Source organism: Desmodus rotundus, chromosome 8, assembly GCF_022682495.2.
Source record: "Desmodus rotundus isolate HL8 chromosome 8, HLdesRot8A.1, whole genome shotgun sequence".
Taxonomy (NCBI): Eukaryota; Metazoa; Chordata; class Mammalia; order Chiroptera; family Phyllostomidae; genus Desmodus; species Desmodus rotundus.
In genome coordinates, this window is record NC_071394.1 from 104,801,804 (window position 1) to 104,825,041 (window position 23,238).

General features: G+C 52.9%; 1 protein-coding gene across 1 annotated transcript in view; it reads left to right on the top strand.

Moving 5' to 3' along the window:
- The window catches only part of KY (kyphoscoliosis peptidase), a 47,867-nt gene extending 24,727 nt beyond the window's left edge, over positions 1-23,140 (top strand). The window contains exons 8-12 of the mRNA XM_024565911.3: positions 2,275-2,383; positions 3,740-3,857; positions 12,691-12,879; positions 14,234-14,424; positions 18,510-23,140. Coding sequence (XP_024421679.2) covers positions 2,275-2,383; positions 3,740-3,857; positions 12,691-12,879; positions 14,234-14,424; positions 18,510-19,405 — 1,503 coding nt within the window. The 3' untranslated portion in view covers positions 19,406-23,140. The remainder of the gene's footprint in view (positions 1-2,274; positions 2,384-3,739; positions 3,858-12,690; positions 12,880-14,233; positions 14,425-18,509) is intronic.
- The last annotated feature ends 98 nt before the right edge of the window (positions 23,141-23,238 follow it).

Here is a 23,238-nt window from a genome sequence, read left to right on the forward strand (position 1 = left end):
GACTGAAGTTGTGGGTTAAATCAGGAGTCAGCCATGCCATAGTGTAGGCCTGCAATGTGTTCTAGGCCCTGGGAGAGGGTCAAAGACAAGGACTGTGGAGTTGGACCTGGACCTGGAAGGAAAAGAAACAGCAGCAGGGCGAGTGGGAGATGGAAGAGGGACCCTGGGGTCCCCTTGTGGTCAGGGCATGGGCCCTGGAGTTCCGACATGAGCAGTGGAACAGTTCCAGTGAGAACAGGTCAAGGAGTGCCCTAGTGTGGGGTGAGGGATGTGAGGGCAACTAGGGCCTTGCCCTGGCTTTTCTGGAAAGATCGAGTAGGGTCAGGGCTGCCTCTCCAACAGCCCCAGATGACTGACTCCTCCTGAGGGCCCTGCGAGAAAAACTAATTGCTTCCTTTCTTTTTTTAACTGTGGCAAAATATGTATCACATAAAATCGCCATTTCAATCATTTTTAAGTGGCATTAATTACACTCACAATGTTATACAACCATCACCACTCTCTACTTCTAAAGTCAGAAACTCTGTACCCATTAAGCAATAATTCCCCATTGTCCCTCCCCCAAGCCCCTGGTAACCTCTGATTTACTTACTGTCTCTCTGAATTTACCCACTCTAGACATTTCATATAAGTGGAATCATATAATATGCATCTTTTTAAGGCTGGCTTATTTTACTTAGCATCACCTTTTCAAAGTTCATGTTGCAACACATATTAGAACTTCATTCCTTTTAATGGATGAATAATACTTTATTGTATGGGTCTATCACATTTTATTTACCCATTCATCTGTGATGGACGCTTGGGTTGCTTCTACCTTTTAGCTGCTGTGACTAATGCTGCAATGAACATTTGTGAACAAGCATCTGTTTCGGTCCCTGCCTTCAGTTCTTTTGTGTATGTACCTAGGAGTGGAATTACTGGATCATATGGTAATTCTGTTTAACTTCATGAGGAACTGCCAAACTGTTTTCCGCAACAGCTGCACCATTTTACATTCCCACCAGCAATGTACAAGGTTCTTTCTAATTTCTCCACATTCTTGCCAACACTTCTCGTCTATTTTTTTTTTTTTGACTATAGCCATCCTAGTAGGTGTGAAGTGGTACCTCTTTGTGGTTTTGATTTGCATTTCCCTAGTGACTAACGATGTTGAGCATCTTTTCATGTGCATATTGGCCATTTATAGATCTTTGGAGAAATGTGTATTCAAGTCCTTTGCCCATTTAAAAATTGGGTTTTTTGGTTTTGTTTGGGGATTTTTTGTAGGAGTTCTTTATATATTTTGGATATTAAACTCCTATCAGATGTATGATTTGCAAACATATTCTCCCTTTCTGCAAGTTGTGTTTTCACTTTCTTAATAATGTCCATTGATGCACAGTTTTTAATTATTATGAAACACAATCTATTTTTTCTTTTGTAGCTTATGCTTTTGTTATCGTTATCTAAGAGTCCATTGCCAAATCCAAGGCAATGATGATTTACAAACCCTGTGTTTTCTTCCAAGAGTTTTTTATTTTAAGTTCTTATGTTTAGGTCACTTGTCTTTTCTGAGTTAATTTTTCATATGGTTTGAGGTAGGGGTCCAGCTTTATTCTTTTGCATGTGGGTATCCAGTTGTTCAACACCATTTGTTAAAGAGACTATTGTTTCCCTTATTGAAAGGACTTAGCACCCCTGTCAAAAGCCAGTGAGTCATAGATGTATTATGAGTTTACTTTTGGACTCTCGACTCAATTCCATTGGTCTATATGACATCCTTATATCAGGACCACACTATTTTGATTTACTGTAGCTTTATAGTAAGTTCAAAATACAGAAATGTGGGTCCTCCGACTTTGCTCTTTTTTTCAGAATTATTTTGGCTATTCCAACCCCTTGGAATTATCTATGAATTTGAGGATTGACTTTTCCATTTCTGCAAAAAAAAGGATGTCAGAATTTTATAGAGATTGGGTTAAATCTGTAGATTGCTTTGGGCAGTACTGACCATCACTAGAGGCTGCTACATCCCCCCAGATGCCCACCTGGCTGGCCCCAAACTCTGCAAAGAAGAGATGGAGTGGTTCTAGGGCAGTGGGCAGCCGGTCAGCACTACCCACCATGTCCAGCCCCCCCACCAAGGGTTTCCCTCAGCCCAGCCTTTGTCCCTCTGGACCTCTCCTCCTTCTCTGCCTGGAAGAAAGGCAGCACTGGCTGCAGGTGGCAGGGTGCTGGGCTCCCCACAGCCCTCCTCCAGGCCCTGACTCAGCACACCCCTCCCCCCACCAGGTGACGGTCAAGAGTGGCCTAGACGAGCTGATGGACGACCTGCTCCAGGAGGCCCACAGTGACCTGGAGAGGGTCCGTGCCATCTGGATCTGGATCTGCCACCACATAGGTAGGACCGCCTGTGAGGTTACTGGCTCTAGGACCCCTTGATGCCACTCCTTGCAGACCCCTGTTCCCAGGGCAGTATCTCTGGGACTCACTCAATCACCAGTGAGTGTGGAATGAGACAAAAGATGAGACAGGGGCTCTCAGATGGGTAGATGGAGTAGCCTAAGACTGACTAAGCAGAGTGAAAGTCATCATGTGCCAACAGTCTCCACAAAGGGTCACTGGATTGGGGTGGGGGTCCCCCGTGGCCCTCTGCCCACAGCAGTGGCCAGAGCGGAAGCCCTTCACCCAGCAGCCACCTTCCTTTAGTCCTGGCTTCCCAGTAAACCTGCTCCAGAGACATGAGAACCCAGGATAAAAGGTCATCTCAAAAAATGATGACCATCATTAGGGAGGAGTCATAGCTGTTTGAAAAGTTATTGACATGATAGGGGGCTTAAGGTAGCAATGCCAGGAAGGGTGGGCTCTCCTCTGCCTGCTCCTGTGCCCACACTGGTAACTTCGGTCACCAGTCTCAGCCCAGTCTCCAGGTTCTCAGGGCCATCTCAGGGGGTCTAGGCCTGTGCAGCTGCCTACAGCCCTTTACATGACACTCTTGTGAGTCAGACCAGGTCAAGCCGAGCCCCACAGGTGGTGGCTAAGAGGATAATGGGTGCTGTCCCTTGCCGTCATTGGAAGCACCATATGGTGGGGGATTTTTAGTGTTTTCCCTGTGCCATAACAACCAGGGGGCTCTCCTGACCTGCCACCACTGGGCTTTTCCTTTGTCTTCCCAAAGCAGAAGTTAGAGATGCATCTTAGGATGAACTCAGCTGACACAGGTAGGGGGACACCTGCTCCCCACCCCAAACTCAGCAGCTCAGCCTGGGCCTTAAGGGGGCAGAATCAGCAACAGAATATTTGGCAGGATGTTTTTACTGCACATGCACACACCACACACACATCCTTTGTGCCCTCAGTGGCCACTGTGCCTCAGGGCCTGACCACAGGCCTCAGGCTCTCTCGTTAGGGAAGTGGCAGGCTGTAGGAGAGCAGTCTTCTCCACTTGGGGTTAGCTTTGACGAAGCTCAGTGTGCCCCCTTTGGGTCAACATGAGGCCTTTGCTTTGGGCGCCACACAGGGACAGGAGCAGCCTCACTGGAAGGGCCTGCAGAGTTGTGTGGTGAGGGGCCACGTGGGCAGAGGCCCCCCACCCCAGTGCTTCTCCCAGGCCCCAGGGAGGCGAGCTCAAATGCTGCCAAAAACACGGCCAAGGGTGGGGGCCATGCCATGGGCTGTCGACCCCCTCTCCACTCTGTACCTGCCTTGGTGGCCTCCCAGGACCTGGTTCTTCATGGCTTCCTACTCTGCCCTCCAGAGTACGACATTGAGGCTGCCCAGGAGAAGGACCGCCAGGCCTTCAAACCCAGCAACATCCTGCGGACCCAAAAGACCAACTGTGATGGCTATGCCGGGCTCTTTGAGAGAATGTGCAGGTACCAGAGGGGTCTTGCGAAAGGCAGGCAGGCAGTCCCAGGGCCAACTGCCCCCACCCATCCCTCCTCCCTTCCACAGTGCTGTGTGCCTTCGCCCACATGCCAGCCCTGAAACCTGAGTTTGCAAACTCTGCTCTGGAATCCAAGTGAGTCCTGAAAAGGTCAATTTCTCCCGTTTTAACACCAGCATAATTGACTTTGTACCATCTGCCGGGCTTCGCGATGCATTAACATAATGGCAGATGAATGCACAGAGATAATTTGGTTACAAAAGGCCCTTTTTCCACCTTCTCCCACCTCTGTGCAGATGAAGGTTAGAAGAATGGCAGATTTGGGAACGGGATGACAGTGGCTGCTGACGCCAAGGGGACTGGGAAAGACTTGTCCTCAAGTCTGGCTCAGGGGCCCCCTCCCAGGGGAAACAAAAAATCTCCTACCCAGAAAGATCTGTCAGTTGGTAAAGCTGAATAATGAGGAAGCAATGTTTCTCTTGGAGCCTTTGGGCTCCATTTTCATTGCTCTGGGAATGAGCACCTGGCCTGATTGTCTGGGTGGATGAGAGCAGAGTGGCTGGTAAGGAAACATTTGCATTTGGAGTCACCATTGCTGACGCTGGGCGACCTCCAGAGAGACTCAAGGCTGGGCAACCCCGCTAATCCCCACAGCTTCCTGTACTTGCTCTCTGAAGTCCACTGGGTTCCCAGGAAACAATCAGCTAGCCCTAGGGGCCACTGAGAAGTCCCTGTCACAGGGGAGGGATGGACTGCTGTCCACTGCCTCTGAAGGCCTGTGGGAGAGGGTCTTCTCACCACACAGAGGCCAGCCCCCCAGGACTGCAGATGGCGAGTCATCAAACGAAGTATAGCAACAAATACTCAGAGTCCACAGGCGGGAAGATGTGGTGAGTTCCTGTCTCACAGGGGCTACAAGGTGTCCTGCTCCATTACATTATACACACTACCAATTCCAGGCCTGATCCCCAGGTGTTTGCTTCCCACCTGCCACCCCCGCCACCAGGTGCCTGGCCCCCATGCTGCTCTGACACTCCCGCTCTTCCCTTCCCCTGCTTCCAAGGCCCGCCCCTGAGACTGATGCAGATCTCGGCCCGCAAGATCTGCTGTTGAGGTTTCAGTATTCCAATAGACATACACACAAGACTACAGACATCCTGTGGGGGAAAAAGGGACAGCGCAGCCACTCTCTCAAGAGGAGAGCACCTCTCAGCGCCTCGGCCACTCCCTCAAGGGGCGAGCGCCAAGAGCCTTGCGGTGACCAGCCTTTATAGGTTTTTGAGGCCCTTAACATCAAAGAAGGTCCTCTTTACTATACAAAGGTTTGTTTTGGATGGTTATCTTTGCAGACACAGGAGAAGAAGTCACTGAATACATCAAAAGAGGACATTTGCAATGTAAATGGTTGAAAGGGCTATGTCCCATACCTGGAGGGTCTAGCCCAGATTCTGGGAAGATAAAGATGCTCAGTAAACATTTGCTTCCTCAATTCAGGGTGAGGGAGTTTTTTAGTAAGAGCAAGGCTCATAGCAGTCTAAGTACAATGCAGGCCTGATTTCCCACTGGAGAACTTATCCATGGACGTGGGTCCTGCCCGCCAACCTCGCTCCCCACTGGTTTTCCGAATGGGGGCTGAGCCACATTTCCCATGCTTGGAACTGTTCCCGCCCCTGAGACCACAGCCCCAAAGGCAACTAGGGCAGGGTGCAGAGGACACCAACCCCTCTACTCCCCCTTCACTCCACTGTGCCCTCACTACCCGAGCATTCCCACTGCGAACCCCCAGTCCAGGCCTAGGCAGCCCCATCGGCCTCTGGGCCTCTCCAGCCCCAGGCTCCCCAGGCCCCAGGTTCCTGAACTAGACTGTCCTGTAAAGTTCTTCAAAGTCTGACCTCAACCGCCCTTCCAGCTCTGCGCCCTTTGAGGCCACCTGCACTTTCAGCTCACTCCGCTCCGGTCTCCCCCCTGCTCCTTCCAGGCCGCCTGCCCAGATGCCCACCACCTTCCTCTCCCCGATTGGCACACCTTACCCACAAGCTCATGCCTTGCCTTATGCTTTTATTCAATGTTTTCTAAATTAAAAATATATTTGTTAATTGTAGGTGATTTATAAAGTACACAGAAACAAAAGGAAGCAAATTAAATTACTCTGAATCCTACCACATAGAGATGACATTTTGTCACATTCCTTTCTGGACTTTGTTCTACCATAGAGGTGTTGCCTGCACTCATTTCTCCTCATGTGTCTGTGGGCCTTCTATGTCTCCATATATTGTTAGCCCTTCCCCCCACCCCCGCCCCGAGCTCTCTCTCTCTCTCTCTCTCTCTGCTTCCCCTGTGACCACCCATCTCAGAATCCTACACACAGTAGGCCCTCAAAGACAGGAAAGGAAGGATATTCCAGCAAACTTGTACGAAATGGACCTTACTCTCCTTTTAAGTGCAGAATAACCATCAACCCGTCTTCAGCTCTACTTTGTGTGTAGCATTGTTCAGATTAACTGTTTTCACCTGAATTTGCAAATCTGAAAACACTCAGGGTCTTTAAGTCATAGAACATAGCTGTCTCTATCCAGTATAAGCTTTCTAGCATGGTGTAGAAGGAGTGCCAGATTTAAAGCCAGAAAGACGTCCCCAGTCCTCCGGTTACTAGTCCTTAATTTACCACTCATTAGTTGTGCTCCTTTTGGAAGGCACTTAACCTCTTGGAGCCTTGGTTTCCTCATCTGCACACTGAGGCTGTGTTGCCTACTGGCCGGGCTGTAGCACTAAATAAGAACATGCAGTTTGGGGGTTGCCAACCAGACTTTGGGGTTGTTTTTTCAAGCTTTCGTTCTTGAGCACTGAAGTGCTTTTGCCCTGTGGAATTTTCCTACAGACCCATAGAGACTCAGAAACTTGACACTTGCCTGAAGTGAAACTGTCAGCTTTTTGGCCTGATCCCGATGCTTAACAATGGCCATATTCTGACCTGCAGCTGATCATTAAAACACATTCAAATTTTTGCATCGTTTAAAGTGAGGTTCCAACCTGGCAATTACCACGGGCAAGACTCCTCACGATGCCTGGGATGTTTAACAGTCGCTCATGGTTCCTTGAATTCCTTTAACTTTTGCTTTAAAGATCAGTAACCTCATGGATGCATCACTTCCCTAATTCCCCTCACCTTTAAAATAACTGCCGGAGCTTTGGTAAATTCATTAACTGATTCCTTAATAACTGAAGACATGTAATCCACACTTGCTGATTTATCTGCACTTCATTGTCAGAATGTTCTCTTAGCAAGAGTTGTACCCACATGGCCATCATTACTGCTGCCAGTCCATTCTGCCTCCCTGCAATGGCCTCATTAAAGACTGATTTAATAAAGTAATTTGGTGGGAACTCAGATATTTTTACAACATCACTCATTTCCTCATCTTCTTTCGCAAGTAGCCGATGTAAGTTATTTGTTGATGCTATTGCTTCTAACGGCTGGTCCACCTTCTTTCTGACTCTCCATCATCCAACATTAATGTCTTTCCTTTTTGCCTTAATTGTCACAGCCTTAATGAATTCTGCTTAATTTGCTTGCAGGGCCAAGCTTAATTCCCCAGATTCCTGCCACTGAGTCAGCCTCCCGTGCGTTCCCTCGCCCTGTTATCCCAGCTCTAGCAGCAGCTAGCAGGTTTTCCAGAGACTTTCAATAAAGCCAGGAGCTTATTACCAGTTTGAGGCTTTGATGCTGAGGACACTGGTTGTCACCAACCAAATGTCAGTCAGTTTCCCATCCATCCTTCAGCTGTCACAGAGATCAAGTGTAGTGACATACTTCTGCTTCACATGATGTGCCAGACAAACCCAAAACACCTCTTGTCTCCAAAGGCCTCAAAACTAGGGAGTGGTTTTCTCAGCTTCCTGAGAGAGGCAGATACATTGGATAACCTTACATTAGCCCCCAAACTGACTTTGTCTCAGAAGACCTCCAAAAGAGACATCTAAACCCCCAGCCTTATAGATACATCAAAGGGTAGTGCTCACAAATATGAATTGCATCACTAGAGCAAACCCCCTTTAATTTTGCCCTGTATCTCACCAATACATTTAAAAATAAAATATATCTTGGTGCACAAAAGGGCAAGTGCAAGGCAAAGCCTCCCAAACTAGGCTTTAGGACAATTGAGTCCCGGTGCTGTTTTGGCCACCAACTGGCTCTGTGTCCCCAGGCAAGTCAGCCTCCTTCTCTGAACCTGTCTCCTCACCTGTCAGAGAGGTGGCCCCTGAGGTCACACCACAAAAGGCTCCCAGTAGGACCTTCCAGAGAGAATTATTACTGTGATCACACTTTCTGACCTCACCATATGGAGCTGGAAGAAGAGAAGCAGGTAGCAGAAATATAAAGATGCTCTCAGACTTACAAGAATCAACTACCTAAACTGGGAAACGTAAGTCATGGTTATGCTTGTCCCGCTACAGGTGGAAATCACAGGACTTTTTGGTCAGTTTAGAATTTATCTTTATCGCAATAATATACAATATTGACCTTCTTGAGGACCAACGTATGGGGAGCAGAAAGGCCCCGACATTTCTAAGTCACACGTTTGCCCAGTGAAAGTTTGCTTGGGCTTAAAGTTAATGCCACTGTATTTCCTCATTTCACTATTTGAAATCATAAGATACCTAAAGAAGAGCAGGCTTTGCTGCCTCTCCTGCAGCCACCACCCTTCCTCGCCCTCCAACACTTTATGTGACATGGTTCGGAGGTGCTGGGCGAGGCCATCAGAGCTGGGGGGGCCACGCTGGTCAGAGCCTGGTGGGCACACCCTGCTAGGGCCTGGCAGTGTGGGGCGAGCACAGCCTGACACGGTTCCTGTGGTGGGGCCTGGACCACCCCTGCACAAAATGACAGTCGCAGTCTGGATCCCCCACCTCCACAACTTATACCCCTGACATTGGGGTTTCCAAAACTGTCAAAGGTAAAAACCAAGATTCTGCAGCCTAAGGTTATTGGGTAGATCTCCTTGGGTGATGCTTCAGACCCCAGTGCAGCTGGCCCGAGTGCTTGCTGTAGGAGGTGGAAACACTTCTTGTCCTCTGCCCCTTCTTCAAAGCTCCCCCAGCTCTTTCCAGCCAATTCCTCCTCCTTTGCATTTCCCAGGGCTTTGTTTGTCCCCGACATTTTAGTGACAGTTCACATATCTGCCCCTCTTCCAAATATGAGCACATCTAGGGCAGCCAGTGAGCTTGATTTTTGGACACATATTTTATTACATTACAATATTTATGATATATGATATGATATGATATGATGTAACTCCCTGGGGCCTGGTATAGTGCTTTGCTCATAGTGTATACAGTCGGTGATCTTTTGATGGTATGAAATGGTCATGGCTCATCCTGACTAGCTACCAGGAGTTGGGGTTACTAGTTCTACACTTTTGCATGAGAATTATGGGATATTAACAGTCATGCTCTACATTATGACTGCTTTGGCCAATTCATCTTGCACGTTGCTGCCAGATAATAAAATACCCTCACATCACAGTCAAGCACAGCGTAAGTTTATAGCTGAGTTTATTTTCTCATCTGTATTCTGCCCCAGGCATTCCCCACAGCCCTCCCACCTTCTCCTCAGCCTGTCAGAGGAGAATCCACCCCTAGAGATCATTTAATGCCAGCTTTTCTTTTTTCCCAGGAGAAGCCTGCCAAGGTCACACTGGAGGTGACTTTTAGGGCTTGGAGTAGAGCTGTGATCTCCTGGCTCAGCCCAGTGACTGCCCACTCCATCCCAGAGCACCCCAGGAGTGGAGCCCCTCTGCCCAAGCCTGGGCAGGTTTCAGATCTTACCTCCTCTTCCTCCCCTCCCATGGGCAGGTATCACAGCCTGAGGACACGGCCTCACCTAGCCGGACACTTGGGCTGAGTGTGAGCCGGCAGTTCAGCCCACATCAGCTCCATTTCATCATAGAGCTTCCCCCTCCTCCCCTGGCTCCAGGTGGCTCGGAGCAGGGGGCAAGCATCAGTGGGCGGCATGTCCAGAGGGGCACGGCTCCACCCAGTTCCCCTGACAGCAAAACGGGCCGTGCTCCCCACCTCCCCCACACTGTGCGAGACAGCGATCTGCACAGACTCTCTGGGCAAGGAAGGAAACTCACCAAAGAAAGCAATTTCAAGTAGTGTGTATGCACTTTTCCCACCCCAAAGGTAACACATAATCATTATTGATAATTTAGAAAATACAGAGACATTCAAAGAAAATTTAAGTCACCTATAATCCTATTACCAACAGACCAGATGACTTTTGCGCTCTCTCTCTCTCTCCTCCCCCTCCCCGTCTGTCTCTTGTCCTCCCTGAATTCACACACACACAACAGGCTGATGGCACAGTTCTGTAGGCTCTTGTCAATTAGCATGGCTGCCGGAGTATCTCTTATCTCACTAAATATTTTTCACATTTCTTCCCCTCACACTCAGAGTATATGGAGCCCTCCTGTTGAGGCCCAACCCCCACCCATCCCTCTATCCCACCCCTCTGGCTTTGCTTTTGACCCTCCCCTCTCATGCTGGCTCTTTTCTCTAAGACCCTGAACATGTTCAGATCTCCGCATCCAGAGAACAAGGCCCCTTGGCCCTGCATCCCCTCAGCCCCCCTCCTCTGCAGCCGTTGTAGCCGTAGGAGGCAGGGGCCCTCCAGGTGTGTCTGCTGTGCTTTCCCTCCTGCTCCCACCCTGCCTCGCCCTGCCTCCTGGGCCTCCAACCTCTGAGCCGCCCCTTCTGCTCTGAAAGTCAGTTTTGATCTTTACCTGCAGTAAATCTAGACTTCAGAATCCAGTTTCTCTTGCTTTTTGCCCCCGTCTCCCACATGCCCTCGAAATCCTTCTCATGGGGCCCAGCTGGTCATCTGTTCCCACAGACAGCCTAGAAGGCCTGGACCTACTTTTGAGAGGCTGCAGGCAGAAGCGCAGGGAGGAGGGGTGAGGGGCAGGCTGAGGAAGAGCCAAGCCCACCAAGAGCCTCAGCAGAGCACCCTGGAGGGGAGGGAAGTTCAGGTGGAGGAGAGTGATGAGCCAGGTCAGCCGGCGCAGGTGAAGTGGCACACGCCAGGTGGAATTCAGTAAACTGCAGGCCCCACATCTCAGCTCATTCACTGTCTCAACCAATGATATAATGTACTATAGATAAGTATTACTTAATCCAATATTCTGCTAATTGTTAGTTAAATGTTCATTTGCAGAGAGGAAATCTCCCCCATTCCCACAGTGACTGTGGCCGTATCACCCAGTACCTGAGAGGCCCCACGGCACTCTTGCTTAGAGCAACTGAAGCTGCAGACCCAGTCCGTGGAAGGGCCCTGCTACCAAGGCCTCCTCTGTGAAGGGCTGGTGTCCCCGGAGGGCAGAATCAGTTCATCTGAGCGGAGCCTGGGGCCAGTGCCTTTGCAGAGGGTGGCCGGTGCCGTGCTCCAAGGCGCCCATCTGAGGGGCCACCATGCACACCCTGGGCAGCGTAGATTTGTGGATTTATTCTGCCAATCTTCCACAAGCAAAATGAGTGTTTTTTTTTTAAATAGATGCTGTCAAACAATGCATTTTTTTAAAGATTTTATGTATGTATTTTTAAGCAGACGGGAAGGGAGGGAGAAAAAAGAGGGAGAGAAACATCAGTGTGTGGTTGCCTTTCATGCACCCCCAACTGGGGACCCAGCCCACAACCCAGGCAGGTGCCCTGACTAGGAATTGAACCGGTGACCCTTTGATTCACAGGCTGGTGCTCAATCCACTGAGCCACACCAGCCAGGGCTGAAAAGTATCTTAAAAAGGGGCAATTTTTTCTAATTCACACAAAGGCCCCAGACGGGCTAGCACAGGGCATCCCCTCAGTGAGACTAGCAGTCTGCCCATCGGCTGCCGTGGCGGGCTGGACACTGAAGAGGAAAGCCTGCTGACCGCCACAGGACTTGCAGGGCTCTTGCTTGGCCTTGGGGTGGTCCCCACTGCTCAGATCTGGGCCTCGGGATTTCAGCTACTAACCCCCAGGCTGTAGCTTGTGGGTGATTTCCGTAGTTCCCAGATGTGGCGGGCACCCATCCCCCGCTGTCCGGGCCCCAGAAAGAGTCGCCAGATTAGGCCAACTTAGTTGTGAGCTCCGGGCAGTGCATTGCCAAGGGGGACTTCAGAACTGTGGCCAGTGCAATCAGTCCGCACTGTCGTGGCCCCAGCAGTCAGACCGGAACGATCCTGGCAGTGGGCCTGTCCTCCCGGGTCAGGGCCGCAGACACAGGCTGGCCTGCCCCAGGGGACCCCACACAGAGGTCCTTGGGCTGCAGGACTCCAGGGGAGTAGGGCTAACCTTCCTCCACACCCTTGCTTTCAGCACGCTTCCCTGACACCCTGCCCCTGTCACCTGGACCCAGCTCCTCAGTCACGCACGAGTTTGGAGCTGCTCTGGCTCCTCAAGAATGTCGCCATTTCCTGGTCCCCACGTCCTCCAGGTCCCCATGTCCTCCAAGCGATCCTCGCTGCAGCGCTCATTGTCCTCACAAGGAGCTGCCGGCAGCACCAGGCAGCTCTGGGCAGAGGCCTTTTAGTCTCGAGGGGGCAGCCGGCAGCAGGACCACAGCCAGTCTTCAGCAGCAGGACTGCTGGCCCTTTGTCCCTGTCCCCTGGTCCTGGAGATAAAAGCCCCCAGGCTGTATATATGTGGCTCTGTGTGAGGTAAGGGAAAAGAGACACAGAGGGACTCATGGACAGCAGACACCCCTGAGGCCTGGGGCCACTGACAGACAGGCTTAGGGGTGGGCAGCCCAGCAGGGGCCGCCTCTCACAACCCCGTCCCGCCCCCAGAATCGCCGGAGTGCAGTGCATGACCGTGCCCGGCTACTCCAAGGGCTTTGGCTACCAGACAGGGCAGAGCTTCTCTGGCGAGTTTGACCACGCTTGGAATGCTGTGTACCTGGAAGGGAGATGGCACCTGCTGGACAGCACCTGGGGCAGCGGCCTGGTGGACACCAGCACCTCCAAATTCACCTTCCTGTAAGTAAGAGTCTCAGTTCTGCTGGTCGTCTGGTCGTGGAAACGGGGAAGATCCAAGGTTGAAGGCAGTGGCAGGAGGGGAGGGGAGCCAGGGTGGCCTCGGCCTATTGCTGGCCACTCCCACCTGTCCTCAGGCTCCCAAATGATCTAGCTGCCTGCCAGTTCCAAGGGCCCAGAACTTTTTGTCACCTCACCCTCTACTGACAAAGTACCGCCTCTGGCTCCCTATTACTCCCTCTACCCAAGTGCTAAAAGCCTCCAGCAGTTGCCCCAGGGCCACATAGGAAGAAAGGCGGGGCTGAGATCCTTCTTTAACTATCTGTGGGTCCCCTGCAGGCTTTTGGCCCAAGACTGTATCAGGATTCACAGATACCAGAATTCTCCCCACTGCTTCCCCCAGACACTGAGGTTTCCCTCCTGCTCTCTGGGCTGAGTACAGCCTTATCACATCTCTAAGGAAGGGGTTAGGGTTTTGCAGGAAGGGGTGCTGTTGGTGTGCAGAGTCCCTGAGCCACACCGGGGTGCGGGGGGCTGGAACAGGGGCTGGAATATGACTGCTCTCCAGGGCTCTGGCCAACCCCGACCTTAAGCTAAAGCCGTGACATTCACTGTGGATTATGATGTCCATCAGCAGCTCAGATCTGTCAGAAAAATGAGCGTTGTCTCCAGTGTTTTCAGTTTAAATCTTGACAGCCCCGCACAGAGGACAAACGTAAGCATGTGAACACACACCCATGCGGGGCCTGTGTGCTCATGGGCCTCCATACCTCTGTCAGCTCTGGCGCTGCTCCCTTTAGAGGGCCGAGTAAAGCCTCTGCATCCCAATCACAGATGAGTCTCTCCATTTTCTTCTTGATCCCCATCACTGACCCCTGGAAAGCCACCTGTGGTCGACCTAGACATGACAGAAGGGCCCCTGCCTGCACAGCTGCTTGGGCATGAGGACTAGTGGGGGCAATGGAGCTGGCCCACCAAGCACTTTCCCTCCCTGCCTCCCCTCTACTCCACTGCCTGGCACCTGGCCCACAGGTCATGCCTTTTGCTCCCTTCAAGTCTCTGGCTTTGAGAGCAGGTGAGCTCATTCTCCCCTGGACACAGTTGTGGGTTGTGGCCTTCTCTCAGAAGGGGCCTCAGATCCTGCCTTGGCTCCTGTTTTTGGATGTAGACACTGAAGGGTGGTCTCCAGTAATGGAGATGGTGCCTCTTCCCTTTCAGGGCATCGGTGGGACCCCTCCTGTGGGTGCGTTAGCCAAAAGAAAGTGCCATAGATCCCCCCGTGAGGCACCGCCTCCCCCTCCACAGGGCTAGCCCTGCTCACCCCACGCGCTGCTGACCAGCTCTTCCTCTGCTCTAGCTACAATGAATTCTACTTCCTGACCCATCCTGCCCTGTTCATCGAGGACCACTTCCCAGACAACAAGAACTGGCAACTGCTTAAACCTCCTCAATCCCTGAGGCAGTTTGAGAACAACATGTATCACAAGAGTGAATTCTACAACAAGGGGATGCTGAGCGCCCACCCAGAGACTCCCGTGATCAGGACAGGTAACCCCTGGGCCAGCGGCCGGTGGCCGGTGCACTGACAGCAGGGACAGGGCAGCCTGCTCAGTCAGTGCCTCTAAGCACATGGGCCCCCATGGGACTGTCCTTCCAGGGCCCACGAGCTCCGTGTAAGCTGTACATACAGGGGCATTCGGGGGCTACAGAGGCAGCCAAGACTGTCAAGTCCATCATTCACACTCGAGTGAACCAAGAAGGGGTTGTGAAGGATGTCTGTGGGTTTTCCTGCCCGAGGGCTGCGCTCACAGCCCAGCCTGTCAGGGGGCCAGAGCTGAGTTCCCCAGGCTGGCAGAGCCCCACGCAGCTCACACAGCAGGCAAGGACCACCTCGGCCCTGGCCACACCGCCTCCCAGTCCAGGTGCCCGACAGAAGCTGACTGCCCTGCTGTGTTCTCTTCCCCAACCCCTGGCAGAGAGCACGTGTTGAGTCACCATCTGTGTGTCAGTGGTCCAGCCAGGTAGCCGGGGGTGGCAGGGGCCTCCCAGGACTGAGGGTGGGGCAGGCCTTCTTAGGGAGCTGGCCACTGGGCTGGGTCTTGAGAGCTGGAGTAGAGCAGGCATCGTGGTCCATGGGGGTGGCCATGTTCTGGGAACCTCCAAGCTCAAGCACCCCGAGACCGGGCCAGGCTCTAGGGGGCAGCACAGCCTCCGTAGTGCCCAGATGCCTGTTGGCTCTGCTGGCCTCTGCTCCATCTCCCTCCCTCCTGGGCACAGGATCCAGCCTTTTCCAGCTAGCTTCCCTGAGGCTGGACAGTGCAGGACCCCAAGCTGAGCTGTCCCCATGGCTGGCCTGGAGTCACATTTGCTTCCCGCGTCCCCATGAGGTCACACAGGCAGCCAGCTGGGTGTGTCTGCACACTATGAGGCAGGTGGGAGGCCAACTCTAGGGACCTAGAACTGTGGTCATGGGCCTCACAGGACTGTCTCTAGAGGACTGACTGTCTTATGTGCCTCCACGACCCTGGTGCCTGGTCCTGGGCTGGGCATGTGGCTAGACATCCCCCAGGGCTCCACACAGCCTGGCCAGTGCTCCCCACACTTCAGCAAAGCACTGCCTGCCAGTCCACACCCTCCCTGCCACCCAGGGCCTTTGCGCTCTCAGGAGACAAGGCCTGCGCTTACATGAGTGGTGGCACAGGGTGGCCCTTGGCTGGGCCCAGAGCCTGTGGGTAAATGGGGCACTTGGGTTCCCCCATGTTAGTTCCAGCTGCCTCGTCCCTCCTGCCTCACCAAGGCTCCCTGAACCAGGCTGAATTCTGGCATACTTTTTTAAACTACAAATACCTGGTGGCTCCTGCTGTTATAACAACAGCGTGAAGCCACTCTCTTGGGGAATGAAGGCCTTTCCCAAGCTTGAAGCCAGATGACCTTGGCTGCCTCAGGCCTTGTGAGATGGGAGCCCGTCATTTGCAGTGGGTGGGCCATGGAGCCACAGGGAAGGATGCACCAGGCCACACCAATATCCAGCGAGGGCTATGGAGTTGAATTTGCCTTTCAAGCAACATAGAAATGTAAACACTGGGTGCTATAATAGGTGGTAATCTAAAATTTGATCTCATATTTGTGATGCATATTTAAAGACTATCTCTTGGTTGGAGTTAGTTATGGTAAGAGTGGGGATGGGAAGGAAGCAGAAAAGGGAAACCGAGGCACACAAATGCAGGAAAGGAAGAGCACAGGACAGTGGGGGCAGAAAGCCCCTGAGAGCAGAGAACAGGAGAGAACCAAGGCGGGGTGAGGGCAGGAGGAGGAGAAAGGGTGCAGAGGAGGTCCCAGGCTCCTTCATTCGGTAGGCATCCCAGCCCTTTATTTCAAGTCTTCCCAGCTGTACCACTCACCTTTGCCAAGAACCCTCTGCGTGGGGCACTGGGACAAGGTAGGAAAGGAGACACGTGGGCCCCTTCGCCACAGGGCCCACACCCAGCAGGGAGGACAGACATTCACAGAATGAATTCATGCCGTGACTGGTGTGGCTTGGTGGGTTGAGCGCTGGTGTACCAACCAAAAGGTTGCCGGTTCACTTCCCGGCCAGGGCACGTGCCTGGGTTGTGCGCCAGGTTGCTAATTGGGGATGTGTGAGAGGCAACCAATTAAAGTTTTCCTCCCTTCCCCTCTCTCTAAAAATAAATAAATCAAAATCTTTAAAAAACAAATTTGTGAAAGCAGCGCTAGGTTCCCTAAAAGGGACACGGCAAGAAAGAGGCCTCCGGGGCACTCAGCCTCATCTGAGGAGTCTGAAAAGGCTTCTTTGCAGTCAGGCCTCACCCAGGTTTGGGAAAGGTGGAGGAAGGGGGGAAGAGCAGGTGAGAGGGTACTGGGGTGTGAAGGGGAGTGTCCCTGGAGGCTGTGAGAGCACACCCCATGGCCCCCTGAGAAGAATTCCCCTGAGTGGGCAAAGCAGGAGGGGGCAGGCTTCTCCACTGATCTCCAGTTTGAGGGTGACCACATAAAAAAGCCCAGGAGTAGCAGGGAGGATATTCCCACAGGAGCCCTCAGGCTGCCGCGTGCAGGTGCTGGAGTGTTCCACACATCACACAGAAGTTGTGCGGGCGCCTCACCACCAGCTCGGGTGTCAGGTGGACCAGGATGGGGCCGTGAGCAGCCGAGGGCTCAGACAGCTCTGCCCACTGAGCATGTTTAGAAGAGGAAGTAAGGGGAGAGGGTTTCCCCTGAAGGAGGATAACAAGTCTGTTATTCTTGGTCACTTTCTTTGGAGGTTACCTTGGGACAGGTGCCCCACAGATGTTGAAGGCCATGGATAAAGAGTATAGACAAAAAAGATAACATGAAAGCACAAAGAACCCCACAATTAGTATGTTGGAGAGGGAAGGAATAACAGCAGAGATCTGGTGGCAGTCAGAGGCATGGGAAGAGGGCCAGGCTGGAGAGCGTGCAGACACTGGGGAGGAGAGCACTTCCGGAAGGGCATGGCCTGCAGGCTACATTCTCCAGGAGAGTCACCGAAGACTTTGGAGAGTAGAGACAGAGGCCAGATTTCAGACAGCCAAACAGGTGGAGGGGAAGTGCAGTGGGGACAGGTTTGGGAGTAAAGGTAGGTGAGGAGTTGGCAGTGCCTGAGGGGCAGGGAAAGTTTTCCAGGTGGAGGAGCCCAGTGAAGATGGTGGGGGTGGGCACTGGTCTCCCATCCCTATTCCACTGCCTGTGTGGGATTCTCATGCCTAAGTTTGGAGTTGGCACTGAATGCAGTAGCTGAACAGCTGGGAGTTGGGGAGCCTCATGGCAGATTCGACGGGAAGTCTCAGGGGGGACTTGTCCTAGAGCCTGTCAGGGGAGTGCTTATGGGCTACAAAGACCAGAGAACTGGCCACCCGTCCCCGAAAAACATCACCAGGAAGGAGAAGAACAAAGCTGGAGGGTACAGGGAGAGGCAGAGGGAGGGTAGATGCCAAAGACTCTTCCCATGCACCCACAGACCCTCCACTCCACAAACCCGGCTGAGACGTACCCATGAGAGAAGCATGGGGGCGGGGTGGAGTAAGGAGGTGCCCCACCATGGGGCACAGTCCCCAGGAGTGAAGCCATTGCAAACAATTTCTAAGGTAACATGTGGGCATGACAGCTGTTGACACTGTAATGAACAGATGCTGGAGGGAGCAGTGAGAAAGCAAGGCTCAGAACCTGGAGGAGTCCGCCACAGCGTGGCTCCAACCAGGGCCCTGGCACTCCTCGCTCTGGGGCCCCTCCCTGCTCTGGAGCCAGGCCAGGCCTCTGTGCAGCCTTCATCCAGTGTGGAGTGAGCTGAGCACGTATTACTGGGGGCAGGTTGTTTTCTTGAGGTCCCAGCTTTCAGCTCCCTCAAAGAGAACCACCTAGAGGGGGCAGGGGAACATTCCAGTGGCATGCTGCAGCTGGTCATGTTCCGTGACGTCACACTGGCTGCTTGAAATCAATCGTGGTGAAAGTATTCATACCACAGAAATGAATTCAAATGAAACAGGCAGACAATACAAGTTGGGGCTTTCTCATCTAGAGATCCAGTTGTTACACATCAACCAGCACATCATCCCAGGCTGAAGCCACTTCATCTGACCTTGGCTTTCCCTCCGCAGTGAACGGGAAGGCCACGATCACCATGGAGAGCTGTGCCCCGACGCTGTTCATGTTCATGCTCAATGGCAAGCAGGAGCACGGGCTGCTGAGCCTCCAGAAGAATGGGATGAAGCTGGATGTCTACCCTCCCACCATGGGCACCCATAAGCTGCAGATCTTTGCCAAAGGCAACTCTGACATCTATAGCTCGGTGCTGGAGTACACACTCAAGTGTAACTATGTGGACTTGGGCATCCGGCTGCCAGCCGAGCTGCACCAGCCCGTGGGCCCCAGCTGGTTCTCGGAGCAGATGGGCATCCTGAAGCCGTCCCACCCTGACCCCGTCATCCACACCAGTGATGGGCGCTGCTCCGTCAGCTTCGGCGTGGAGGAGGGCATCAGCATCCTGGCTTCCCTGCACGGGGACGAGGGCCCTATCACTGAGGAGACGCAGCGGCGCTACATCTTCCAGCTGCACCGGGAGAAGCGGATAGAGCTGAAAGTCCAGCTGCCCCATGCCGGCAAGTTTGCCCTCAAGATCTTCGTCAAGAAGAGGCAGGAACCGGGCAACTACGTCTTCGTCTTCAATTATCTGCTGTGCTGCTCCAACACCAAGGTGAACTGGCCCATGTTCCCTGAGAGCTTTGGCAACTGGGGGCAGGACAATGAACTGCTGGAGCCTCTGTCCGGCGTGCTTCCTGCCAACCGGAATGTCCCATTCAAGTTGAAGCTGCACGGTGTCGCCAAAGCCCTGGTGAAGGGGCAGGACACGTGGCCCCTGACCCTGAACAGCGAAGGCTACTGGGAGGGCAGCTGCAGCACAGCCGGCTGCCAAGAAGTCTACGTCATGGTGCTGGAGAATGCCAACCACAGCTTCTATTCCTACATCCTGAAATACAAAGTGAATGGCCAGTGAGGCCCGTGCCCGGCGCCCCCCAGGGAGGGCCCACGGGAAGTGCAGCGAGCCCTGGACTCTACTGCGTCTGCATGAAATCACTTCTAGGCCTCTGCCTCTGTCTTCCCTGCTCCGCCGCAGGAGCTGTGATGCTTGTGTTCTGGTGGCTTCACTCCCTTGTGGCAAATGCTGAGGGGACAGAGGCAAAGGCCCATTAGAAGAAAAAGGTGCTATGTAAATCCAAGGTATTGTAAACTGTACACCCCTCCCCAGATGCCCCCTTCTTATGTTAATGCTGTTGTTATTGTTATAGGCTTGATGTGGGAAAGCAGGGTGTTGCCCAGGCCGAGAGCTCTGCACACAATGGTGAGAGAGTGAATTCTCCCTGGGGCCCCGGAGGGACACGATTCCAGGGCTGAGTCATCTTGAATCACAGAGCCCCTTCTTAGGAGCCTCCCAGGGTTTCTCACCCGCCCTGCACCCCAGGGAAGGTTGGACTATCACTTTTTCCCCAGACCCATGTCTTCCGCATTCCTGCTGCCTCTTCATTAGGTGCTTTTTGCTCTTCGAGAGCCCCAGGGGGAGGGAAAGCAGGTGTGGAGAGGAGGCAAGAGACCCCCACCCACCCACCCACCCTCTGGTGGAGGCTGGTGGCCTCTACAATCCCTGTGCCTACTGGGAATGTGGCAACAGAGCAATTATGAGGAGACTGCAAAGCAGAGAAGCCAGTGTCCTCTCTTAGGTGTCCTGAGTGGGGGCACCCTGAGATGGCAGTCCTACACCCTGAGTGTGCGGGATGAGACCTCTGACTCTGCTCTTGGGGGAACCTGTGGACAGTCGGTTCAGTTGGGGGTGACCTTCCAGGTCCTCGCCAAGCCTGCACCCTTCCCAGGGAGTCTCAAGAGGCCTGCCAGCCCCTGGGAGCCTTGTTAATAACCATAAATACAGACCTGGGCAGGGAGACCAGGTGAGAGAGCAGGGCATCGCTGCAATGCCAGGGAGACTCCCAGGTAACAGGGGGCTCTCCAAGCCCCCAGGGGTCCCTGCCAGCAAAGCCCCACCTGGGGGGACCTCAGCTGGCCCTGGGAGCAGTTTTTGAGCGTGTCCCTATCCCATCTCCCTTCCTTTCTCTGACAAGAGAGACCCTTGGGGTCCCACCCTCTGTGAGGATAGTTCAGAGTCCCTTGCTTGCTCTGGACCGAAAAGCTTCAACTGCCCAGCTGGCCCTCGGCAGCATCTTGGGCAGACGTTGCCATGGCAACAGCAGAAAGGCTAGCTGGAGAGGGGAGGATGGAGAATGCCATGCGTGGCGGACTCAACACTAACCCAGGGAGTGTCACAGGGAGACATTCGAAGTGGTCCCTGCTGACCTCCTGGCTTCTCCAGCCCTGCGGCCCCTACCTATCTCAGTGCCCCCACCCCTGAGAGCCCGCACTGCCAAGGACTCTCCCCCCACGGCTGCTCCAGTTGCCCCCAGGCTCAGCTACAGCCAGGGCCTGCCAGGAATCCTCACAGCCTCTTCTGCCTTCATGCTCACATTTATGTATTTAACCAATGTTCGTGGGGCACTTAAGAAGCACCAGGCACTGTTCTACATGCTGGTGCTACAGAGGGAACAAAGAGGGCCCTGCCCCTGCCACCCCAGAGCTCAAGGTGGGTGGCAGCAGTCTCCTCACCCAGGCCTGTCTGAAGTTCCAGGCTCCCCAGACTTGAATCCATCATGCCCCTGGACTCCCTCCCCAAAGGACACAGCTGCCCCCTCAGCATGGACCTGGCCCAGGGCGATGCTGCAGCAGGGCCTATCCCTCACCAGGCTGAGTCCCTGGAACTGCAGGGGAATGCCCCCATGGTGGCGCTGAGCTGCCCTGGCCTGTGTCCAGTGCCTTCTGGCAGGCTCTGCCACCTGAGCAGTCAGCACCATGTCACTTGCCCGGAAAACACACAAAAGCCCCAGAGGAGGGACTGCTGTGCACCCCAACAGGGAAACAACGGGAGTTTTTACACCCTGAAAACAGCCTTTTCTCACACCTTTGATTTTATGGGCTGAAAGAAATGTGCTGTTTCATCAAAATAAGTGCCTTCAGTGACGCATGTCATTCACTGGACCCAGGGCTGGCAGCCTTCTGCTGAGGACACGTATCCTTTAAAAACAATATACTTAATCAATATATTGTGGAGCATGCAGAGGTCACCGCCCAGCAAAATAGGAGCTGTCCGGAGAACCTGAGACAGAGGCCGGGCCTCTCGAAGTGCCTGCAGAGCATCCTCGTGCCTCTCCATCGTCATTTAAACAGGCACCCCGCCCCCTTTGTAAAGACAGCTGTAGACACAGAAAATCACCTGCATTTCTTTCCACTAAAGTAAAAATACATGAAATGAAATCCCACATTTATGAATTTTTACACGCATGCTGCTCAGGGTAGAATTTGGGGTTGCATTTTGAAGTCTTTTATTCAAAACCCCATCTTTGTTTCCTGGTCCACTAGAGTCCCTGCGGCCGGTGGAATGGCACGGGCGCCCCCTGGTGCCCAACGTTCAGAACTGCCGTCGCTGCACACCTCCGTGAGGCTGAACCTACTACCGCCAGGGTTTTTCCGCAGAATTTGAAAAAATGATGCTGAGATGTTTATGTTAAATTCACTTGGTGCTCTCTCGTGGCTTCTCAGCGCTTCCTCATGTGTACACCGAGCACATTTTTGCCACGCACAAGCTGTGAAGCGAGCCTGTGGGACTGCCTGGCGAGAAAACACAGAATGCAATAGGATTGGGGTGTGCTTGGTCCGGAACACTGGGCATGGGACTGGATGGGACTGTTTTGACCACACTCAGTACTATGCCAGTGAAGGACTGAAGCTGATCGAATGCAGAGGCAAGTCCTGGGATGGCCAGCCCTCAGGTCACAGGCGGAAGGAAGGGTGTGGGGTGTTCGGAAGGGAGGAAGGGTGCTGAGCAACTGGGCTCCACAACCGCAACTGCAATTAACTCCTTTTCAGCTTGTTTGGGAAGCGGCACCAGCACAGCTGGACTCCGTTTTCAGTCTGATTATAATCATTGTGAGTTCCCCATATGTTACATTGTCCCACCATGGCCAAACTCTGCACACACAGCCTGCTGAGATTGAAGGGAAATAAATAGAAGAACTGAAGCATGAAGGGTTTAGGCTAGACATAAAGAACTATTTCCTGTTGTTAAGCAGGAGGAACAAGTTGCCGAGAAATCCTCTCCTCCAAGGACTTGGAAAGTGGAAAAGTTTTCCCAGTGGTCTGAGATATTAGAAGCCACGCTGACGGCAAGGACTAGGCTCTCTCCACACCAGTTCATCTGGAAACACTCGATCGCCGACAGGGTCCTCGGCACTGCCTGGCCTTTGCTATTGGCAAAGCGTTGGGAGGTGGTGCGCCCGGGTCGCACATCAGTTTATCTGCGTTCTATCCTTTCTTTTCCTGTGGAGTGAGCAGCTGGACATCTTTAAGAGGTGATTGCTTCTCATAACTCGAGCACTGCGTTGTGGGGGCCGTTGGCAGCTGGGTGTGCTTTTCCCACATTGTTGCGGGTGTTGTTTTCCAATAAAAATTCATATTCATTTTTATCCAACAATGTAATTATCGATCCATTCTTATCACTGCTCTCACAAAAGGAGGGGAAAAACACAGGAAGAAACACTTTTATGTTCAAAGGAAGCCCCCCGGGGAGGGAAGAAAAATCAATGTCCCAGCCATTTGAATGCTACTGCGAGATGCAAATGGCAGATCAGGCAAATAGCTATTACACATTAAAGAAAACATAATTAGGTTAGCTCCAGCCCTTTGCGGGCTCACAGCCCTTTGAAGAACATAAAGGCCGTGTTTCTTTCA